The sequence below is a fragment of the Acinonyx jubatus genome, chromosome B4 (genome assembly GCF_027475565.1).
Source record: "Acinonyx jubatus isolate Ajub_Pintada_27869175 chromosome B4, VMU_Ajub_asm_v1.0, whole genome shotgun sequence".
NCBI lineage: Eukaryota > Metazoa > Chordata > Mammalia > Carnivora > Felidae > Acinonyx > Acinonyx jubatus.
Genome location: NC_069387.1, coordinates 41807869 through 41830365, shown reverse-complemented (window position 1 = coordinate 41830365; position 22497 = coordinate 41807869). Strand labels below are relative to the sequence as shown.

The 22497-nt window shown below is 45.5% G+C and overlaps 2 protein-coding genes across 3 annotated transcripts in view; one reads left to right on the top strand and one right to left on the bottom strand.

Annotated features, from left to right (window-relative positions):
- The window catches only part of FOXJ2 (forkhead box J2), a 23145-nt gene extending 9078 nt beyond the window's left edge, over positions 1-14067 (top strand). The window contains exons 4-12 of the mRNA XM_053225789.1: positions 772-846; positions 2288-2356; positions 2540-2680; positions 3123-3318; positions 5577-5981; positions 6363-6464; positions 7296-7505; positions 8140-8238; positions 9399-14067. Coding sequence (XP_053081764.1) covers positions 772-846; positions 2288-2356; positions 2540-2680; positions 3123-3318; positions 5577-5981; positions 6363-6464; positions 7296-7505; positions 8140-8238; positions 9399-9487 — 1386 coding nt within the window. The 3' untranslated portion in view covers positions 9488-14067. The remainder of the gene's footprint in view (positions 1-771; positions 847-2287; positions 2357-2539; positions 2681-3122; positions 3319-5576; positions 5982-6362; positions 6465-7295; positions 7506-8139; positions 8239-9398) is intronic.
- On the bottom strand, positions 13563-22497 carry C3AR1 (complement C3a receptor 1). 2 transcript variants are annotated; one of them, XM_053225790.1, is made up of 2 exons: positions 22236-22497; positions 13563-17135 (listed from the first exon to the last, which is right to left on the bottom strand). In XM_053225790.1, the coding sequence occupies exon 2, from the start codon at positions 17126-17128 to the stop codon at positions 15701-15703; it is 1428 nt and encodes a 475-aa protein (XP_053081765.1). In that variant the 5' UTR covers positions 17129-17135; positions 22236-22497; the 3' UTR covers positions 13563-15700. The 2 variants fall into 2 exon arrangements, with proteins under 2 accessions (XP_053081765.1, XP_014916826.2); XM_015061340.3 differs by having other exon boundaries at positions 13563-17138; positions 22236-22492.

Genomic DNA, 22497 nt, shown 5'->3' with positions numbered 1-22497 from the left:
CACAACCCCCAACCTCACCCAGCACACATAGGCAACGTGGCTTCTTTCCTCCAAATGTGAGCATTCCGTGGGCGGTTGCGAAAACAAAAGGTGGACCTGTGCCATTGTTTTGCTCCTAATTTATGTTTTGTTTTTATTTACATAAACCGTTTTCAAGTGTTATTGTTTGACCACGGATAGAATGAATTAAGAAACTGGACAGACGTGATTTCAAAAAGCATGTTTTTTTTAATGTTTATTTATTTTTGAGAGAGACAGAGACCGCATGTGAGTGGGTTAGGGGCAGAGAGAGAGGGAGACACAGAATCCGAAGCAGGCTCCAGGCTCCGAGCTGTCCGTACAGAGCCCGACGCGGGGCTCAAACCCACGAACTGGGAGATCATGACCTGAGCTGAAGTCGGACATTCAACCGACTGAGCCACGCAGGCCCCCCTGGACAGATGTGATTTTGAGGCGTTTGTAAGCCTATTTTCAGTTGGGTGGAAAGATTGAAAAACTACATAATCAGATTATATACTTCTTTTATATACTGGAAGCACCTGGTGGTCAAGTTTATAGCCATTACCTCCCATCAGTTTAATTTCTGCATTTTCGTGTCTCATTGCTCTTGCTGTCTAGTAGGTAAGTTCCTCCATCAGTAAAGAGGTGCTCAGTTTGCTTGGTACTTGAACTTTATTGTGTGTTATGTCCTTTGGTGTCCCTCTGTGTCCTATTGGAAAATTTTCTGCTTTACACAATGCTCAAAGCTAACTTGCTTCTCTGTTTCCCTAGAATTCAATTCGGCACAACCTTTCTCTCAACAAGTGTTTCCGGAAGGTGCCCAGACCTCGGGATGACCCTGGGAAGGTGAGACACTCCTGTAAGCATTGAAAGAAGGGGCAGGAAGGAGAGAGGAGTAGTTGACAGCCCAGAGTCCTGTGGCTGTTTTAATTATCCAGAAGAGGAAATCATGTTAATTAGAGAAGCAGCTTTATTTTTTCTCAAAGGAACAGCGTGGCTATCAAGCTTGTGGGCCTCCACTAGCATGAGTGATTAAGAAAGATGCTGAAAGGAGCGCCTGGGTGGCTCAGTTGGTTGAGCGTCCAACTTCGGCTCAGGTCATGATCTCACGGCTCATGAGTTCGAGCCCCACGTCGGGCTCTGTGAGGACAGCTGGGAGCCTGGAGCCTGCTTCGGATTCTGTGTCTTTCTCTCTTTCTCTGCCCCTCCCCAGCTTGCACTCTGTCTCTCCCTCTCTCAAAAATAAGTAAACATTAACAAAAAAAAAAAAAAAAAATTAAAAAAAAAAGAAAAATGGTGAAATCTTATTTTTAAATAGACTTATTTATGGTAAAGTTGACTTTAATGCTGTCTTTTTTAATGTGTGGTACTCTTTCTAGATGTAAAAGGTGGACTTCAGAACCTTTGTAGGAACTTTTCTGTACAAAAATCCCATGACTTTTATCTTTAAAGGGGAAAAGAGATAGACCAGTTTCTTCATTGGATCGATGTGGACACTAGAGTTCAGGAGAGCCTTGCCTCAGATCACACAGAAGGGAAGGGTTGTGTCTGGACATTTCCAGCTCTTTGAACTAGATACCAATGTTTTGGCCCTCCAGAACAATCCAGGCCTATGTTTGGACCACTGGGCATACCTCTGACATACTCGTTGGGCTTTTAGGACATATTTACTCCTCAAAAATAGCCAGTTCCCTCAGGATTCTGTGTGATTCTCCATTTCTTTTCCTTATGCTTTTCTTTTTTTCAAAAATTTTTTTTAACGTTTATTCATTTTTGAGAGACAGACAGAGACAGAACATGACCAGGAAGGGGCAGACAGAGAGGGAGACTCAGAATCTGAAGCAGGCTCCAGGCTCTGAGCCGTCAGCACAGAGCCCGACGCGGAGCTCGAACTCACGAACTGCAAGATCATGACCTGAGCTGAAGTCGGACGCTCAACCGACTGAGCCACCCAGGTGCCCCTCCTTTTTCTTTTCTTTTTTTTTTAAGTTTATTTAATTATTTTGAGACAGAGCACGAGTGGGAGAGAGAGAATCCCAAGCAGGCTCCACACTGTGAGCGCAGAGCCCAATGCAGGGCTTGAACTCAAAACCCTGAGATCATGACCTGAGGTGAAACCAAGAGTCGGACGCTTAACTGACTGAGCCACCCAGATACCCCTCTCCAGTTATTTTTCTTAATATGACTTATTTGTTGGTGAAAATTCTCCCAAATATCTGCTTTACCAAAGGTGGGAATTTCCGTGTGTAATGATTTTGTTTTCTGTGGGGATGGGTTCTCCTTCCAGGGCTCTTACTGGACGATCGACACCTGCCCTGACATCTCCCGGAAGAGAAGACACCCTCCAGATGATGATGTAAGTCCCCACCTCGTGGGGAGGGGCTGCTTCTGCTCCACCTGCTCCTTCCGCATCCTTTCCCATATTTTCAGTCCTTTTCTATGTTTGGGGCAAAGGAGGAATGCCCGCAGAGGTGAAACCATGGGTCTTGGGAGGATGTTTAGTTTCTACGTATAGATTTTGTTCTTTCACAATCCTTAGCTATCTCAAGACTCGCCAGAACAGGAGGCAAGCAAGAGCCCACGGGGAGGCGTTCCAGGGAGTGGAGAAGCCTCAATGCCTTCCGAGGGGAATCCTCAGATGTCCCTTCAGAGCCCCACATCTATCACCAGCTACAGCCAGGTAAGAAGTAGAGGTGTCAGGTGCCTAGGGATGGGTGGATGGGGGTGGGGGACAGTTGAATGGTTTCATATATCTGCCAGTTCAAAACTATGTATTGGGGATTTGTGATGCAGTAGGAGATAAATTGGGAAGGAAGGGGAAAGCACAAGAGGGAAGCTGAGAGGTAGACGTAACAGAACGTGGAGAATGATCAGGGGGAATAAAGTGGTAAGAAGAGAAGAAGGGGAGCCAGAAGGTTAGGAGAAGGGAAGATGGATGGAACATAAGAAAAGGGCTAGAGGTAATCGTGGTAGGAATAAATGAGACAGAAGGAGAAAATGATGTTCATTCACTGAAAAGTCAGGAGAGGATGACGACAAGCCAGAGAGCTTGGTGACCATTCAAGGGCTATTTTGGTCCTTATTTAGGACATGCATCAAGTCTTTCTTACTCCTTTTTGCAGGGCACAGGATCTGTGGATGGCGGAGCAGTGGCAGCCGGGGCTCCAGGCCGAGAAAGCGCTGAGGGTCCCCCTCCCCTATATAATACCAACCATGACTTCAAGTTCTCCTACTCAGAGATCAATTTTCAGGATCTAAGTTGGTCCTTTCGCAACCTCTACAAATCCATGCTGGAGAAATCTTCCTCCTCTCAGCATGGTGAGTCTGCACTTGGGATGAGAGCATGAACATCTTCTGCTTATACTTGTACTTCTGAATGGGTGGTGACGTTCTCTTCTCTCCCATCTGTCTTATTTTTTTTTAACGTTTCTTTATTTTTGAGAAAGAGACAGAACATGAGCAGGGGAGGGGCAGAGGGAGAGGGAGACGCAGAATCCGAACCAGGCTCCGGGCTCTGAGCTGTCAGCACAGAGCCCGATGTGGGGCTCGAACTCACGGACTGTGAGATCATGACCTGAGCTAAAATTGGACGTTTAACTGACTGACCCACCCAGGCACTCCTTTTTAGTTTTTTAAAAAATGTTTATTTTTGAGAGAGAGAGAGCATGCAATTTGGGAAGGGGCAGAGAGACAGGGAGACAGAAGATCTGAAGTGGGCTCTGTGCTGACAGCAGAGAGTCCTGTGTGGGGCTTGAACTCACCTGAGCCAAAGCCTGATGCTTAACCAACTGAGGCACCCTGGTGTCCCTTTTTCAACTTTTTAATGTCTATTTATTTATTCTGAGAGAGAGAGAGAGAGAGAGAGAGAGGGAGAGAGAGAGAGGGAGAGAGAGAGCAAGCACGAGAAGCAGGAGGGACAGAGAGAGAGGGAGAAAGAGAATCTCAAGCAGGCTCTGTGCTGCCAGCACAGAACCCTACATGGGGCTCGATTTCACGAACTGGGAGATCGTGACCTGAGCCGAAACGAAGAGTTGGGCGCTTAATCCGCTGGGCCACCCAGGCGCCCTGGCCTTTTATCTTATTTTTAACCCAAGGGGAGGGTGGTCACTGGTCAGGGGAAGCATCTCATAAAATAAAATTGTTTGTGGAGTCCAGCTCTTCTGGCTTAGTTCTGAAGGACAGCCGTTTCAAGAGGCAGGCTAGGTTATTAGCTTCAGAAAGTGAGTTGGAGGGATTCCCCTTTCCAGAAGGAAGGGCAGTGACTTTATGGCTGAATGCAGGTCATTTAGAGGATGGCCACGAGGGGGCAGCAGTGGTATCCTTACCCTCAGAACTCCTGCTATGTTGTGAGACAATTTTTTAGCATTTTTATATTTATGTCGGTTTTTAGCAGGAAAAATCTCAAACATCTGCAAAACTAGAGAAAACTGTATAATGAACCCTTACGTTTCCAACTTTAACACAGCCCAGTTTTAACAGCTACCAATAGATTTTTTTAGTTAATTTATTTATTAAAACATTTTTTTTTTTAAGGTTCTTTATTCATCTGAGAGAGAGAGGGGGCACAAGCAGGGGAGGGGCAGAGAGGACAGACAGCATCTGAAGCAGGTTCTGTGCCATCAGCGCAGAACTGTGAGTTCATGACCACAGAACTGTGAGTTCACGACCGCATAACTGTGAGTTCACAGCTGAGATCAAGAGTTGAACGCTTAACCAACTGAACTACCCAGACACCCCTGTTTATTTTTGAGAGCGAGAGAGTGCGCGTGTGTGAGCTAGAGAGAGGCAGAGAGAGAGGGAGGGAGAGAATCCCAAACAGGCTCCATGCCTGTCAGCAAGGCTCAAAACCACAAACCATGAGATCATGACCTGAGCCGAAACCAAGAGTCAGACTCTTAACCAACTGAGCACCTAGGCGCCCCTAACAGCTACCAGTATTTTGTTCAGCTTGTTTCATTTACCACCCAGCTTTTTTTTTTTTTAATTGGAGTAATTTAATGAACTTCTCAGACATATCATCCCGCCTATAGATACGATATCAGTATGCATCCTTAATGATGGAGACTTGGTTATCGGGGGAGGGGCAGGAGAGAGGGAGATACAGAATCGGAAGCAGGCTCCAGGCTCTGAGCTGTCAGCACAGAGCCCGACGCGGGGCTCGAACTCACGGACCTCAAGATCATGACCCGAGCCGAAGTCGGACGCTCAACCGACTGAGCCACCCAGGCGCCCCTATAATTTACTTTTTAAACTCCACCTGATTTCTGACTTCTTTTGAGACCATGGTTCCGGGCCTTCTGCCAGGTCGCCGAAGAATAGCACGAAGAGGCACATGCTGATTTTTTGCTGAAATTTCGGCAGTTGCCACGCTGTCAAGGCCCTCCCTCTGTCTGTGAAACCTGCAGAGGTCGGGGAGCGGTGGGAGGCAGACGGGGCCGAGGGGACCCTTGCTGTCCCAGAACGCCCGTATCCTTTGAAGCCTGGGGTTTCTGGCCTCCCACCTCCAGCCCGTGGAAATCCCTCTTGGCCGAAAAACGCGTTGCCCGATTGGCTCTCCTGCTTGCTCCGCCCTGCAGGCTTTTCGTCTCTCCTGGGGGACATGCCGCCCTCCAACAACTACTACATGTACCAGCAGCAGCCGCCGCCACCTCAGCAGCAGCAGCCGCCGCCGCCACAGCCGCCACCCCAACAGTCCCAGCCGCAGCAGCAGCAACAGCAGGCAACGGCCCAGGGCCCCTCGACTGTCGGGGGCGCGCCCCCGCTGCACACCCCGAGCCCGGATGCTTGTACCCCCCCAGGGGGGAAGCAAGCTGGGGCCGAGGGCTACGGGCCTCCCTCCGTGATGGCCATGCACCCACCCCCACTGCAGCACGGAGGCTACCGCCCGCACCAGCACCACCCGCACGCCCATCCTGCCCAGCCACCGCCTCCGCCGCCACAGCAGGCACCAGGCCAAGCTCCTGTCAATAGTACTGGCTTTGGTGAGTAAGGACGTGCCGGGAGGCCCCGCGGAGGGCCGACTGACCCCCCCCCCCCCCCCCGTTCGGACTGTCGCCTGGAGATGCGGTAGGTTCGGAAGTTACGGTTCGCTCGTCATAGTGAGCCCAACTTGCCACCTGGGGCTCTGTCTTCTGGAATTCTCAGACCAGCCTCGATTGCTGGACGTAGTCTCCGGCCTGCCCTCGAGGCTGCCCATCCCTAGAGCGCTGATAGCTCTACCAGTCCTCAGTCTCCAGGGAGGGAGATTGTGAGATGGTGTTTGTGATGTGATTGAGGACCTGGCATGCGGGTGGCCCGCCGTCGGCTGGCTGCCGGCTTACCCTTCCCTCAGTTTCTTACCCACTTGCCCCTTCTCTCTCCAGCCTTTCCTCCTGACTGGTGCTGCAATATCGACTCCTTAAAGGAAAGCTTTAAGATGGTGAATCGGCTCAACTGGTCCAGCATTGAACAGTCACAGCTCTCAGGTTAGTGGTGAAAAGGTGGTGACCGGAGGGCAGGGGAAGACAGCGTTAGCGGAAAACCCAGTAGGAACCAGAACCAGAAGGGGAAGTTTGAGGGTGAAGGACTCCACTGCTTCCCCTCCATATTTCACAGGGTGGACAATGCCGATGTTCTTTTCAAAGTAATTTTAATTAATTTTGCCTTAACTCACTCAAAGTATGGCGGTGTTTTTATCCTAGCCACTTCTGTCCCCGGAGAGGGAAGGCTGTCAGGAATTCAGAAACCTGGACCACCATTCTGCAGTTTTTTTGTTTGTTTGTTTATTTTACATTCATTTATTTTTGAGACACAGAGTGAGTCACAAGCACAAGTGAGACACAGAGCACAAGCGGGGGAGGGGCAGAGAGAGAAGGAGACACAGAATCTGAAGCAGGCTCCAGGCTCCGAGCAAGTGTCCAGCACAGAGCCCGACGTGGGGCTCGAACCCACGAACCGTGAGATCATGACCTGAGCCGACGGCGGTCACTTAACCGACTGAGCCACCCAGGCGCCCCGCCATTTTGGCGTTTTGTCACCGCTTACTACCAGCGTGACTACGGCTAATTCACTCACTCACTTGGAAATTTTCTTTTCTTTACCAGTACGATGGAAGTTATAAGAAGAATTTAGTAAGGAATAACTAGAAGAAGAAGAGTTTGAAAACGTAGAACCCCAAGAGATGTCGATTACTGCTGGCAATGAGTATAGCCCGTGGTGTTGACTTATGATGTGGCTGGAACAGTGACAGGGGGTAGATACGGTAGGGGCTTGGGGACCTCTGCAGAGGGTAGCATTTCTTGCTTCTCTGTTTGCAGAACTGATGGAGTGTCTGCGACAGGCAGAGCAGAAGAACTGGAGCCTCGACCAGCATCACATTGCCAATCTGTGTGACTCGCTCAACCACTTCCTTACTCAGACTGGTCACGTGCCCCCCCAGGGGGGCTCCCACCGGCCACCAGCCCCTGCCCGTATCGCTGACTCCTGTGCCCTTACCAGTGGCAAGCAAGAGCCAGCCATGAACCCAGGTAGTGAACAAAGCAAGCTGCCGAGGGGGTGGAGCTTGTAATGAGAAGGGAGGGGGAGGCAGAGGGCAGAACGGAATTGAGAAAAACCGTCTGATGGGCGGTGACCCACACTGGGCGGTGGGACTAGTTTGGCTGCTATGCTGACTGACTGAACAGCTCTCGTGTCAGTAAAGTCCTATACGGAAAACCTGTGTGATTCCTTCGTACACCTTAATTTGGGAGACTAGAATTACTTAAGGAAAGGGAAGGGAAAGGGTCCATTCCAAATTTGTGTCTCAGCAACCCCTACCCGAATCATATCAGGTGGAGTTGAGATTCGCTAGTTACGTGAGCTTCAAACCAGTGAAACGAGGGATTCAATGATCACGTTTCTGTATTGGATCATGCTTCTAATAGCTATGATATTTCACAGTTCTAGGGACAATTAGGGTGCCTTTTCACACGGAGTGGGGAAGACTGTTAGCTCCTGCAGAAAGCCTTTATGCCTGCTGGAGCTACAGAACAGAGTAGGGAAGGGAGAAGACATTCAGAGGAGGAAGCATTACTCCCTTTCCTTTCTCTATTGGGCCCTCCTTCATTGAGTATAGTGAAGCATATCCACGTAACTCAAATGATTCTTGTCTTGCTTTGGCAGTGAACTCTTATGTGCACCCACAAGCCCCCCACCTCTACCCTGGCCCGTCACCAATGTACCCAATCCCCACCCAGGACTCAGCAGGATACAATCGCCCAGGTAAGAGCCAGGAAGCTTTTTTCTCCAACAGCCCAACGCTGTCTACCCTGACGAGTTGTCTTGTTTTCCTCTGGCACTGAGCCTGCCTTCTCTTTCCTTTTTACCTGCCCCTGCTGGGAGTGGGTGAGCCTTCATGAGTTCCAAGGCCAGAGGGCAGGCCCCTTGCTAGGGAGGTATAGGTCCTGGAAGCCTAAGGAAGACTGACTGACTTTATTTATTTATTTCTTAAAGTCTTTTTAAAAATGCTTATTTATTTTTGAGAGAGAGAGAGACTGAGTGTGAGTGGGGAGAGAGGGAGACACAGAATCCAAAGCAGGCTCCAGGCTCCGAGCTGTCAGCATAGAGCCCGACGCGGGGCTTGAACTCATGAACCATGGGATCGTGACCTGAGCCGAAGTCGGATGCCCAACCGACTGAGCCACCCAGGCGCCTCAAGACTGATTTGCTTTAAACGTAACTTGTGCCTGCAATAACAAAAGGAAGTAAAAGCATCCATATAAATGAAAGATGGAGAACATTTATGTCTAGCTTTGGAATCTAGATGGGAGATATGCTCAGGCAGTTAAAGTGAACATGTTATACAAATGGACCTGCTTTGTGCCCATGTCTGCATTCCTGTCACCCGGCTTCTAGTATCAGGGGCCTGGGACTGAACTATCTCTGTTGCGGGTGGGGGCGGAGTGGGGGGGGAGTTGAAGGAAGACCGTAACTTGCCATAAATAGTATAAAATTAACTGGTTGTTCACTTTAAATCACTATTATTTTCCCGCCTAACCCCAAGTGTTTTCAGTGTTTCGGGTGACAATCTGACACTTTCTCCATGTGTTCCTTATCCATGTAGTACATATACAAATTTCTGTTCTGTGGTTTCATATAACCGTACATTCTGTGCATTTTTTTTTCATTGCTACGTGGTCTTCATAAGTATAATTCTTAGTGCCTGCCTACTATGACATTGCCATGCAACCCTGTTTACTCTGGTTTATTTCCTGAGACCCAGCCGGAGTGGTGGCTAAGCAACGAAAATAACTCTGGGCTGATAAGGGCAATAGTTTCTCCAGCCCTTCGTGGAATTATTTGGGGCGGAGCACTGCCTGTCTAGGTTGCGAGAATAGCTTCCCATCCGCTCTCCTTTTAATTTCTTCCTGTCTTTCCGACAGCACACCATATGGTCCCTCGGCCACCGGTTCCACCTCCTGGTGCCAATGAGGAGATCCCTGATGACTTCGACTGGGACTTGATCACTTAGGGCATCACGGAGTGTGGCCACGAGCCCAAGGCTGGGTGGTGAAGTCTGGCAGTGGGGCAAGAGCAGCCCCAGCCCATCCCTTCCTCCTTGCCTGTATATAGTTATATATTCTCTTTTTTTCTTGCTCTGTCAGAGAAGCCACCGCAAGATGCTGCCGAAGATAACCCCTCCTTTCCTGCCTCCTTCTTCCTCTTTCTTCTTGTTTTTTTCCCCTAATTCTTTTATTATTATTCTTATTATGGTATTATTATTATTATTATTGTTATTATTATTATTGGTTATATGCTGTTCCCAGGCTCCTGTCCCTACTCCACGGACCATGTCCACCCCTTGCTAATTTAAAATCATCTGGCTGGAAGGGGAGGCCCCGATGGCTGCAGAGAAGGGTTTCCAACTTTGATTTACCTTTCTCTTTGAGAAACTCGATGCTAATCCCACCTTTTGGCCCTAAATCGTTTTCTGTTCCTGTCAGTTCAGTCCAGTCCTAGAGAAGCCACCTTATCGAGTAAAAGGGATCTGAAACACTGCTTGGCAGCCGCGAATTTGCAGGTTTTACTCAATGGTGCTAATTTTGTCCTCCGAGCTCTTCCTTGTCCCTTTATATCTCCAGACCTTCCTTCTGCCGAGCCTCACTCCCCATCAAGGGCAAGAGCGATGGAGGGTGACGATAAAATCCTAGTGGAATAAGAGGTCTGGGGTGGGTCGAGTCAAGTACTGTAGAGGGGCGATAGAATATAAAACAGTCAGAAATTGGGTATATGCTACTAGAAACTTCCATTGGCTCGTTCTTAGCCCTCTGTCTATTGGGGATAGATTTGGTCTTGGCCGGAACTCTGCTTCTATGATAGGGACGAGGACAACCATTCAGTATAGGTTGGGCTTTTAGGAGATGGCTTCAGTTCAACCCTTCTGGAAATCCACTGTGGCTCTTATTTGCATTTACAAATGATCCTTCAATCCCTTTTGCCCATTCGGCAAATTTTATTTTGTCCTCCTCCAGCTGTTTGCTCAGTTCCTTCCCTTTTATTTTTCTTCCCCCATTTTCTGGAACTCTCAAGAAAGAAAAGTGAGCCATTCTCGCCCTCTTAGTCTCATCCTATGCTAGGACAACATGGGAATCTCTTTCCCGCTGATCATAGCAGAACTGAACCTTTAGTGGGAGGGTGGGGGAAGGAAATAGGAGTCGGCATACACATGGGTAGGGAATATTGCAGTTATTTAACCATGTGGGCAAATAACTTCTCTCCGAATCCGGATCACTGGGGCTGAAGCTTTTGCGATTAGGCTTTTGAGGGGTGAAGGAGATAGGTTGTGGGGAGTACGTAATCTAGAGGGGAGAGTTTATGAGGATCAAAGGAGACTCCCAGAATAAGGTACGGGGACAACTTCTCTCCAACGAGGAGTGGCCATGAGTTACTGTTGCAAAGTACTTAGTGTGTACTTAATGTGAATTGTTGAATATTAGTTATGAGAGGGAAAAACAATTTTACTTCTGTTTTCATTTCCCTGAACGTTCGCTTTCTGGAAGCTACAGGACAAAATGTAAGGAATGGACAAGGCCACTCTCTCTGTGATTTCTGCTTTTCGTTCACATTCTTTTATTTACCGATGACTTCAGGAGATCTAGCTTTCCGCTCCTCGGCTTTTCCCCCTCACCCACCCCTCCGTCTCTTCGTAAGGGGGTTATACACGAGAGCTTGTTGAAGAAGGCTGAAGCAAAGGGGCAAGAAAGGGCGGTTAACTAAAGAGCACTTTATTTCTGTGAAGTTCTTTGTAAGAAATGGGGGTAGGAGTGGCTTGAATCCCCCGTTGTGTTGGAGGGCGGTCAGTGGGGTTGAAGTATGACATAATATTTCCCATTGGGGAAAGGGGAATTTCTCTCAGAGGGTGGCACAATGCCTTTGCCCCGTGTTCCTATTCTAGGCATCTGTTCCTTATTCCTTCCAGTCAAGGTGCCTCCTACATACACCCTGCCATCTGTTCTCCCCAAGATTCCCCCTTTACAAGTGATGAGTGATGATCACTTCTCTTTTCTAAGCCCCTTTTCTACTCAGCTCCACACAGGATCTGCGAGGGTAGACTACATTGTACATGTAAATGTTCCTTGTTTATAATTCATCTGCGTCTTCTGGAAACTAGTCTCATTAAGGCTCTGGCGGGCAGCTGGAGTAACTGAAATTTGGGACTAGGGCGGAAGATCGCCTCTCAGACCTCCTGAGATTTTTAGCTCCCTTCCATTGAACCCAGCCTTGCTAAATGGCACAGGACACAGCTGACCCTCTTTGGGCCTCAGTTTCCCCTCCCCTCCATGCAATGGAAAGAAGACTACTTTTTTTGGAGAGTCCGGCATGGCTGGGCTCGAAGTACAGTTGTTGTTGTATTGGGTGATGTGTGCAAAACCGCGGGAGCTCACTGCCTACAAGAGGAAATAGGGGAGAAATTCGGAGGAGAGGGACAGAAGGAGCAGTTACTTGGTAGAGGTCCACCCATCCTTGCTTTCCTCTCTTCAACCCCCATGTTTCTGGTTTGGTGAGTCCTTCATACCACCCATAATGCTTTGCATTGGTGCAGGCTGGCAAGGGGGTGTTTGGTCTCACAAGTTGTTGTTGTTTTTTGCATGCTTTCTTAATAAAAAAAAAAAAGGAAGACGAATGTTGACGCTTTTATCTTACTGGTGCCGGTCTCAAATGTCTTTTGGCCAGGGTAGGAAGGGAGAAAAGCGGAAACATTTGTTTGCAGCTGGCCTTGTAGCCCTCCCCGCCCTCCCACCACTGGGTTTGATTGGTTGATTTTGAAATTTTTTGGTAAGATTCGGGGGGAAAGAAGAATCAAAACACATGCTTTTATTTATTTATTTTTTATTATTACTTCTTTTAATGTTTTTTAAATTTATTTTCGAGACAGAGAGAGACAGCGCGCGAGCAGGGGAGGGGCAGAGAGAGAGGGAGACACAGAATCGGAAGCAGGCTCCAGGCTCCGAGCTGTCAGCACAGAGCCCGATGCGGGGCTCAAACTCCCAGACCGTGAGGTCATGATCTGAGCCGAAGTCAGTCGCTTAACCCACCGAGCCACCCAGGCGCCCCACAAAAAACATGCTTTTAATACTGCTTTTTAAAAATGCTATTAAATATAGTAAAATCTGGTTGGGAGAGGCAGTCACCCCTTGTAGCTTGGTGTGTGGACTAAGCCACCTTGCCCGTGTTCTGGGACATTTCAAAGATTAGAGGGAGGAGCTGGCTCTCCATGTGAGACTTCCTGTCAGTACTTACAGGTACTTACCGAGTTTTTCATAAGAAAATGAGGGAATTCCAATTGTAGGATTTTTTTTTTTCAGACTACATTTCCAAGGATTGGAACTCTCACAAGGAACCCAGAAGTAGCAACTATTGAATCTTTATAACTGTGCCATTCCGCCCTAATATCCTATATACTAAATGCAGGAGTTTGGGAATTCTACCCGCGGTCTCGTGAAATATGTTGGGACTTCCAGAAGCCTAGCTAATTGCTGTTAGAGCAAGCCTATAGCAACCCACTATGAGATTTATTTGTTGTTTATTTAGAGATTATGATATATATATGTATATATCATATATAAAATATAAAATATATATATTTAAATTTTAATATATTTATAATTATTTTATCAAACATTTATTTAATATATATTTTTAAATTTATAAATATATATTTAAATATATATTAATACATTTATATATATTTTAGAGAGAGAGCATGCATGTGTGCACAGGAGGGGAGGGGCAGAGGGGGAGAGAGAGAATCTTTTTTTTCTTTTTACTTTTTTTTATGTCTATTTTTGAAAGAGAGGGACAGACACATTGCAAGCAGGCGAGGGGCAGAGAAAGACAGCGAGACACAGAATCCGAAGCAGGCTCCAGGCTCTGAGCTGACAACACCGAGCCCGACACGGGATTTGAACTCACAAAAACGGTGAGATCATGACCGAAGCTGAAGTCAGACCCTCAACTGACTGAGCCACCCAGGTGCCTCGAGATTGTGATATATTCTGAGTGTCAGACAATTAAGAGGATCCACAAATCACAGCCGTGCTAGGAACCACAAGAAAGAAAGCATTTATTCATATCAATTAGGTCAGCAGATTACATTGGAAGGTGCCATTGCAAATCTTACATCATGTTAGACATTGTTACCTCACAATTGGAAGAATTCCCAGTGATCTGCAATTTTTCTGCATAGTATTTTATAACTTATTTGTAGTCGCGATCCTTACCTCAACCATTGAACAAATAACAGTATCTTGCAAGTCTAAAACATCTCATTTTCTCTCTTTTTTAGATTAAATAATTATATTCCACTTAGATGAGGCTATATTGTAGTACAAAGAAACCTGGAATTTTAGAGGTTGAACACATACAAGTTTATATACCCAGAAAAATGAGAAGGTGATAGAGTTAAATAATTTTTTTTTTTTTTTTTAAAGAATGAAACAAGGATGGAAGGAAAGCCATATATATGGTTGGAATGGATCCACAGAGGAGAAGAAAATGTGTGGTCACGAGCAAATTAACGTATGATGGTTAATGAATGTTAGGATGATGGATGATGGATACACAAAAATGAGGAATGTGGTTAAAATTCTTCATCTTCCAAAACAAGAAGTCACTTTATCATGTATAAAAAACTAGCTGCATAAGCACATGACTTAACATGGTAAACATCAGAAGAAACATCTAAAATTGCTACAAGTGTTATTTCTGGGAGATGGGTGTAGGAGGAGGGATTGGTTCCGCAGAGTGGGGCAGGAAACTTCTTACATTTCAGTATAAGCTGGGAATGCTGTTTAAACTATGTGCATGTTTTACTTTGGAAAAGATAAAGAATAATTTCAAAAAGCCCCAAGAGACACATCCGGTGAATGATCTACACCTGTAGCCATGCTTTCCAAAGTGTGATGGTCTTCCCGGGGGGTACTCAGTCATCAGGCAATGAATTCAAGGATTGCTGCTCTGTCCTTTACCCTCTTTCCCTTTTCACTTGAAATGAGTTTGGGGCGGGGGGGGGGGGGGGGGGGTGAGGGTATTAGTTTCAAGCATTAGTTTCAAGCAAGTTTCAAGTTTGACTCTTATGAAATTAGAGGTTATTAGATGCACAAAGTCTAATATGGAAGAAGATTTAGAGGCCAGGGTAGGGTGGGATTAAGGGAATAGAGTTTAAGAAAACGAATGGAAGAGAGATGGTTCTCTCAATACGCAGACTGAGTAAAACAAATAGAAAACTCCACAAACCACAGCTCACGTGCCATTTCATGAGGAAGTTTTCAGATGCCTTAGCAGCCTGTCCTTACACAGTAGATGCCTATTTAATTAAAATAATGGAAATTTGGAATTCCCATTGGAATTCCCATGTCCTATATCCAGAAGTATTGCACATAGCAAGCATCTGACATTGTACTCTGCTTCCAGACCCAGTCTCATAACTGCTTGTTTTCATAGACTTTTTCTTTCCTTTTGTACCTTCTTTTCATTTAAAAATATCACCACCACCACAACAGAGCCATAAATAGATGATCATTTTTCACTCAGGTAAGACTAGATGGAATGGTTTTAAATTGAATCTGGTGGGGAGGGATTCAGACAATACTAAAAACAAATTGGGGGCGCCTGGGTGGCTCAGTCAATTGAGTATCCAACTTCGGCTCAGGTCATGATCTCACGGTTCATGAGTTCGAGCCCCACATCAGGCTCTGTGCTGACAGCTCAGAGCCTGGAGCCTGCTTCAGATACTGTGTTTCCCTCTCTCTCTGCTTCTCCCCTGCTCATGCTCTCTCTCTCCCTCTCTCTCAAAAATAAATAACGTTAAAAAAAAATTTCATGATGGAAAAATCATTTTGAAACAGACTAGGTTCTCGTTGGTTTCATTTAGCTTAGGTTGGGATAGAAATAGACTCATTTTTACAATTCTCAAATTTAGCATTCATTAGAAACAAGAGAGCTTGTTAAAACACTTTCTGGAGCCCCACCCCCAGACATTCTGGTTCAGCAAGTTTCTTGGAGATTCTAGCAAGTTTCCAGGTGATGCGGATGTCCTTAGCCTGGGCTCATACTTTGAGAACCTGTGGATTGATTCTTTGATGGTTTCCGAAATCCCCTGCTCACAATATCCCTTATTGTTTTAGAAAATGGCACACTGGGTGAATAGCTAAGAACCTCTGCTGGGGTCAACCGCTCCGTATTTTCACACAGATGTACTGATACTATTTCTTTCCGTAAAGACTTTGCTTTGGGGACAGCTGGTAGAGTGTGTGAGGTCTTCACTGAAAGCTGCCTCCAGAATGCCCTTCATCGACTGCCTTGCTTTCTTCCTAAAATCTTTTCCTAGGAGGGCATAGAGGAAGGGATTAAAGCAACTATTGGCCGACGCGAGAGCGATGCACACGTGGTCCCAAGACAGCAGAGCTTCTCCAAGGGGAGTTTCTGAGTCAAAAAACAATGATAGGACCCCAACAATGTGGTATGGAGCCCAGCAGACGCAGAAGACAATCACCACAGCCATGGCCACTTTCAAGGTTTTGATCCGAGTCTTGGTGAAGCGGCCCCGTCGCATGCGGAAGATAATGAGGCTGTAACAGGCCACCATGACAAAAGAGGGCAGAAGGAAACCTACCACTAGTCTGGTGATGGTTACTGCCCCCCGGGGGGTTAGTACTTGATTGTTATATGAAAACTGGCCTAAATAATCACCCTGGAAATCTTGGAATAGCTCATACAAGTATGAGGAATTGCTGGAAGAGTCAGAGTAAAGCTCTAAATCGAATGGGTTAGCTCTGTGGTCTTCAATGGGGAACCCACTGGGGACTATAGGTGAGACCTCATTCGCAGGCTTAAATAAGTTATCGTATGGAGCTTGACTAGATAAATTAGCTGGATCTATAGGGAGTGACTGTCCAGAAGGTCTTTGAAGTGTTTGAGAATGGAAGATAGTGGTGGCTGTCCAAGGCAGATCATTGGTTCGTTCAGAGAAAGACTGCAGCCTTGCATCCATTTCTCCAGGCAGCTGAACGATGGAGTTGTCAAGAGATCCATTTTCCAGTAGATCAATGGTGAAGTCTGAATAATCTAATGAGCCGTAGAAGCCAAGATCGTAGCCACACACGTCACGGTTGCCTACAGTGAATGTTTCCCGGTACACGAACACAGGTATGCACATTACAAAAGCCACCACCCATATACATCCACAGATAGTGAAGGCTGTCCCCACATTGCGGTGATTCTGGCACCAGATTGGCTTGAGTACCAAAAGGCAACGATCCAGGCTAATGACAGTCAGCAGGAAGACGCTGGCAAACATGTTGAGGACAATGATGGAGGGGATGAGCTTACAGAGGAGCCAGCCATAGGGCCAGTGTCCTTGGAGAGCCAAGTGAGCCAGGGAGAAGGGCAAGGAGAGGCAACAGAGGAAGTCCGCCAGCGTGAGATGGAGAAACCAAACTGTGTTCACCGTCCGCTGCATCTTTAGGCCAGCCACCCACAGCACCAGCCCGTTGCCTGGCAATCCCAGTAAGAAGGTGAGGCTGAGAATGACCATGGAGAGAATTATTTGGGGTTCATACCAGGGCTGTGAGGGTAGGTCAGTTGAATTGGTCTCAGCAGAGAAAGACTCCATTGCTGAACTTCTAGAAAAATATAAACAAAAATATTAAAACTACTGTTTTAAAAAAGCATATGCTTTTTAAATAACATTCCCCCATTATGATATAGAACTACAAAAGTCCTCACACTGTTTTAGATTGTGTTCTTTCTTAAATTTTTTTTTTTTTTTTTTTTTTTTGAGAGAGAGAGAGAGCGAGCATGCATACGAGGGTGAGAGGGGCAGGGGAGAGCGAGAGAATCCTAAGTGGGCTTCATGCTCTGAGTGGAGCTCAACATGGGGCTTGATCCCATGACCCTGGGATCGTGACCTGAGCCGAAATCAAGAATTGGCTGCTCAGCCTACCGAGCCACCCAGGCCCCCCGAGTTTGTATTCCTTGACTTGACACTGGACCACACAAAAACGTTCTGTGAGAATTAGAATCTACTGTATCAATTTAAATGCGTATCAAAATCATAGTTTCATTTGGAAGTCCCTATCAATGTACATTTCTCCTCTTTCTTGCACTTCCACTTTCTCATTCTGCACTGGTTCCTTTCCTCACCTGGTGTCTCCTATTAAAAACAAATAAGCTAAATGACAAACAATAACCTCTGTTGTTTTTGAGAGTTAACGATCATGTTAGGAACTGAACTTCTAATTTTTTTTTAACATTTATTTTTGAGAGAGAGAGAGAGAAAGTGAGCAGGGGAGGGGCAGAGAGAGAGGGAGACACAGAACCCGAAGCAGGCTCCAAGCTGTCAGCACAGAGCCCGACGCAGAACTTGAACCTACAAACCGTGAGATCGTGACCTGGGCCGAAGTCAGACACTCTACTGACTGAGCCACCAGGCGCCCCAACAAACAATAACTTCTAGACCAGAGGTTCCCAGCTTTGTATCCATGAGAGGGCTTTGTGAAGCTCCATCACCACTGTCAAATGGTATTTAAGATTTTAACTTTGTATATTCTCATTTCTTTGAGGGTTGAAGTTCCATCCATTCCCTCTACCAGATCTTTGAGGGACTCACCGTAAAAAAGGTGCAGTGGATTAAGTTACGTCTTTAGGTACCTCATCTTTCCCTTTTTGCTTTCAAATTTCTCAAGAGTTGTTTACCCTCTCTGCATTGATTTCCTCCTCACCCATCATTTCTGTCTTGTTTGTTAGTTTTTTTTAATGTATAATCATAAATATGCATACATATAGACACATATGTATTTTTGAGAAAAAAATTTTTAATATGCACGGAATGATCTAATGTTGTCAAATTTTGATTAACAAAAAATATGCATACATATATACACATATGTATATGTACACGTGTATATATGTATGCATTTTTTTCTCAAAAAAATTTTTTAATGTTTATTTTTGAGAGAGAGAGAGAGGCAGAGTGTGAGTGGGGGGTGGGGAGCGGAGAGAGAGGGAGACACAGAATCAGAAGCAGGCTCCAGGCTCTGAGCTGTCAGCACAGAGCCGGACGTGGGTCTCAAACCCAAGAACTGTGAAATCGTGACCTGAGCTGAAGTCGGAAGCTTGACCGACTGAGCCACACAAGGCGCCCCCCCCGCCCAGTTTGTAAAATTGTGTTAAAATACTCATAATGCAAAATTTACCATTGTAACCATTTTTTTAAAGATTAACATTTTTTTTAAGTTTATTTATTTGCAGAGAGAGAGAGAGAGAGAGAGAGAGAGAGAGTGGGGGAGGGGTAGAGAGAGAGGAAGAGAGAAAATCCGAAGCAGGCTCCATGCTGTCAGTGCCTAACCTGACTTAGGCTCATCCCTATGAACGTGAGATCATGGCCCAAGCTGAAATCAAGAGTTAGACACGCAATCAACTGAGCCATCTAGGTGCCCGTGTTTCACCATTCTTAAGTATGAAGTTCAGCAGTGTGGAGTATATTCCCATTATTGTGCAATCACTCTCTAGAACTTTTTCATCTAGTAAAACTGAAACTCTATACCCATTAGACAACAATTCCCCACTTCCTTCTTCCCCCAGCCCCTGGCAAAACACCATTCTACTTTCTGTTACTATGTATTTGACTACTGGGCATTTGTCTTTTGGTGTCTGGTTTATTTCACTCAGCATGATGTTCTCAAGGCTGATCCATGTTGTAGCATGTGTCAGAATTTCTTTCCTTTTCAAGGCTAAATAATATTCCATTTTATGTAAACACCACATTTTATTTATCCATTCATCTCTTGATGTGAAGTGCTCTCACCTTTTCGCTGTTGTGAATAATGTTGCTATCAACTGGCATGCATATTGTTTTATAAACTGCTTTCTTTTTTTTCAGCTAGTCTCCATATCATACAGTAAGACTGTACCTTAAGGAATGTTCAGTCTTTAGCCAGTGTTTTTCCAGTCATTCCCAAAATATCTTCGATAGCTGATTTGTCCACAGTTATAGCCAATCTAGGATCACACTTTGCATTAGGACGAGAGGTTTGAATTGAGAGAGAGAGAGAGAGAGAGAGAGTACATGCATGTGCACGCGAGCGGGGGAGGGGCAGAGAGAGTGGGAGAAGGTGAGAGAGGACTGTCAGCACAGAACTCGATGTGGGGCTCGAACTCACGAACCGTGAGATCATGACCTGAGCCAAAAACAAGAGCTGGTTAACTGACTGAGCCACCCCGGTGTCCCAGGATGTTATGTTTCACAAGTCTCTTTTTTTTTTAGTAGTTTCTCTTTTTCAAGGAGACTAGCTTGTTTCAGGGTCTGTTGTTCCCACCATTCATTTTTTATCTTTTCTAATTTGTCTTCTGCCCCATCACTATGCTAAAATTACATATAAATAACAAATCCAGGGGGGCCTGGGTGGCTCAGTCGGTTGAGCATCCAATTCTTGATTTCGACTCAGATCATGATCCCAGGGTTGTGGGATTGAGCTCTGCGTCAGGCTCCGAGCTGAGTGTGGAACCTGCTTAAAGTTCCCTCTTTCTCTCTCACTCTGCCCCTCCCTCCACATAAAGAATGAAAGAAAGAAAGAAAGAAAGAAAGAAAGAAAGAAAGAAAGAAGAAATCGCAACATCTTATTCGGTCTTCATCCACCAGCCCATTCTCTTGACCTCTGTGACATTACTCTCCCTTAATTCTGAAGACTCATAAATGTACCCTATCTTACAGCTTTCCTGAACAACTCACTATGCTGGCTCATGTTGTTTACTTCTGTCTGGAATTACACCCTTAACCTTAACCTCCTCCGTCTTGCATCCTTAATCTCTATCTGTTGAAATCCTAGCCATTCTTCAAAAACAAGCTCAAATATTATTCTTCCTTGAAACCTTCTCTTACAGTCTCAAACAGAAATTAGTCCTCCAGCCTCTTAAATTTGTGTGTGTATGCGTGTATGTTGAATCTCCTTTCATGTTATCTGTGCAATGATACATTTTGTCCTGTATTATAATTATTATCGTGGCTGTCTTCTCTATTATGCTGGCCTTAAATCTCATGATGGTAAAGATGAACCCTCTTCCTAAGTACTTGTTCTACAGAATTTAGCACAATGCCTAAAAGATCAAAAATTACTTCAGTGGATGGGTGTTCATTTGGGGGTTTACTTTTTTTTTTTTTCCCCAACTAAATTTAAAATTCTTATTCCTATCCATTAACCCATTAAAGACGCGGTCTCTTCTAACTTCCCTTTGGTTTTCCAGTTCCCGCTTCTTACTGGCTGCAATAGCATTTTATGTTTCCTTTCATGGAGTCCCAAAATGTTTTTGTGGCTTCGAAGTCATTCTGCTGACTTCACCCGATGTTTTCATAGGGCCTTACATGATTAGCAGAAGTTAAAATAACTGAGTCAACAAAAGAATAAAAAAGAAGAAGTGATTCTCATTCCCCTCTCTGTAGCCTTACCCACACAATATTCAAGTCCTGTCAGGAGCCCTTCCTTCCCTGCTGTGCACGGCAGGTACCCGGGTCCCCGGTCCTGCTCCAACACACGCATTAATGCGGAGATCCATGAAACATTGAGAGAAGGGTGGAATCGGAGAAAGCTAGGGCTCAAGGGAAGCTTCGTAATCAGCTTTCCTGGTCTCTAGTTTTATTTCGCAGTTTTTGACGCTGACACTCGGCAAATTAGCTGACTTTCACACATTCACAACTAGGAGGGTTCTGAGATTTCAGGGCCAATGTCTTTCACACTAGTACTCCTTTTACTAGAGAGAATCACACAACTAAAAGGTCTTCGGTATTGCTAATAAAGGGAAAGGTATGGAGAACTGCACCAACTGAAACAATAAAGACGGAAAAGAGGGGCGCCTGGGTGGCTCAGCCGGTTAAATGTCCGACTTCGGCTCCGGTCACGATCTCGCGGTCCGTGGGTTCGAGCCCCGCGTCGGGGCCTGTGCTGACGGCTCGGAGCCTGGAGCCTGCCTCGGATGCTGTGGCTCCCTCTCTCTCTGCCCCTCCCCTGCTCTTTGTCTCTCTCTGCCTCTCAGCAATGAATAAACATAAAAAAAAAAAAAAAAAAAAGGATTTCAGAACAAGGTCACTTTGTACATTTCTCCAAGTGCTTTGCCTGAAAAACACCTCCCCATTTAAGACTGGTAGAGCTCCTTTGTTTCTTTCCTTTCGTCTTTTTAATTTGCAACACTGAATGGGCTGAAAGTCTTTAAAAAGATAAAGGAAATCCTGAAACTAGAAGTCAATTATGATAGGGAGAGAAAGCAGATTCCAGAATCAAATACTAGTGGTAGGATGACAGAGTCAGTAACAATAAGGAGCAAGCAAAAGAATAAAAGAAAAAAAAGAGAAAGTGGAATGAGAAAAAAAAAAAAAATATATATATATATATATATACATAAAGAAAAAATAGGTCACCGATTTGAGAAACAAAACTATTGATTTGGAAAGCTGGAATCGTAGTTCAAAAAGAGAAAGATAGCCAATCTAAGAGAGAAAAAAAATGGTATGAAAATTCACTATTAGTTCTAGAATGAAACTATTAAGAAGAAAAATGAATAGAATGTGGGATATTTAGAGAAAGAGAGGTGGATGTGGGGACACAACAAAAACAATACAAGCTGGGGAAGGAATGGGGGGGGGGGAGGGAGAGGATAACGACCGGCAAACCATGATCCGTAACAAGGAAACAAGCACCAGGGACCCGGTGGATGTAAGTTTTTCTTACCAAAAACCTGAGATGCTAGCTGAAGGTTTCAGCACCAGCCTGGAGGTCCCCACACGTCCAGCCTGGTCTTCACTCTTACCCACAATCAAGTTATGAAGTATATTTAGGAAACTTGCTGAACCATTCCTCTTTCCCCTCTCTCTTCGTTTTTGATGACGAGGGACGGAATTCCTCACTTTTGACTCCTATTTGACTTTGGAGGATGAGTTTCAAAGTGAGTCATGTATGAATGTCTCAGATAAGGAGAGTGAAAGAACGGAAG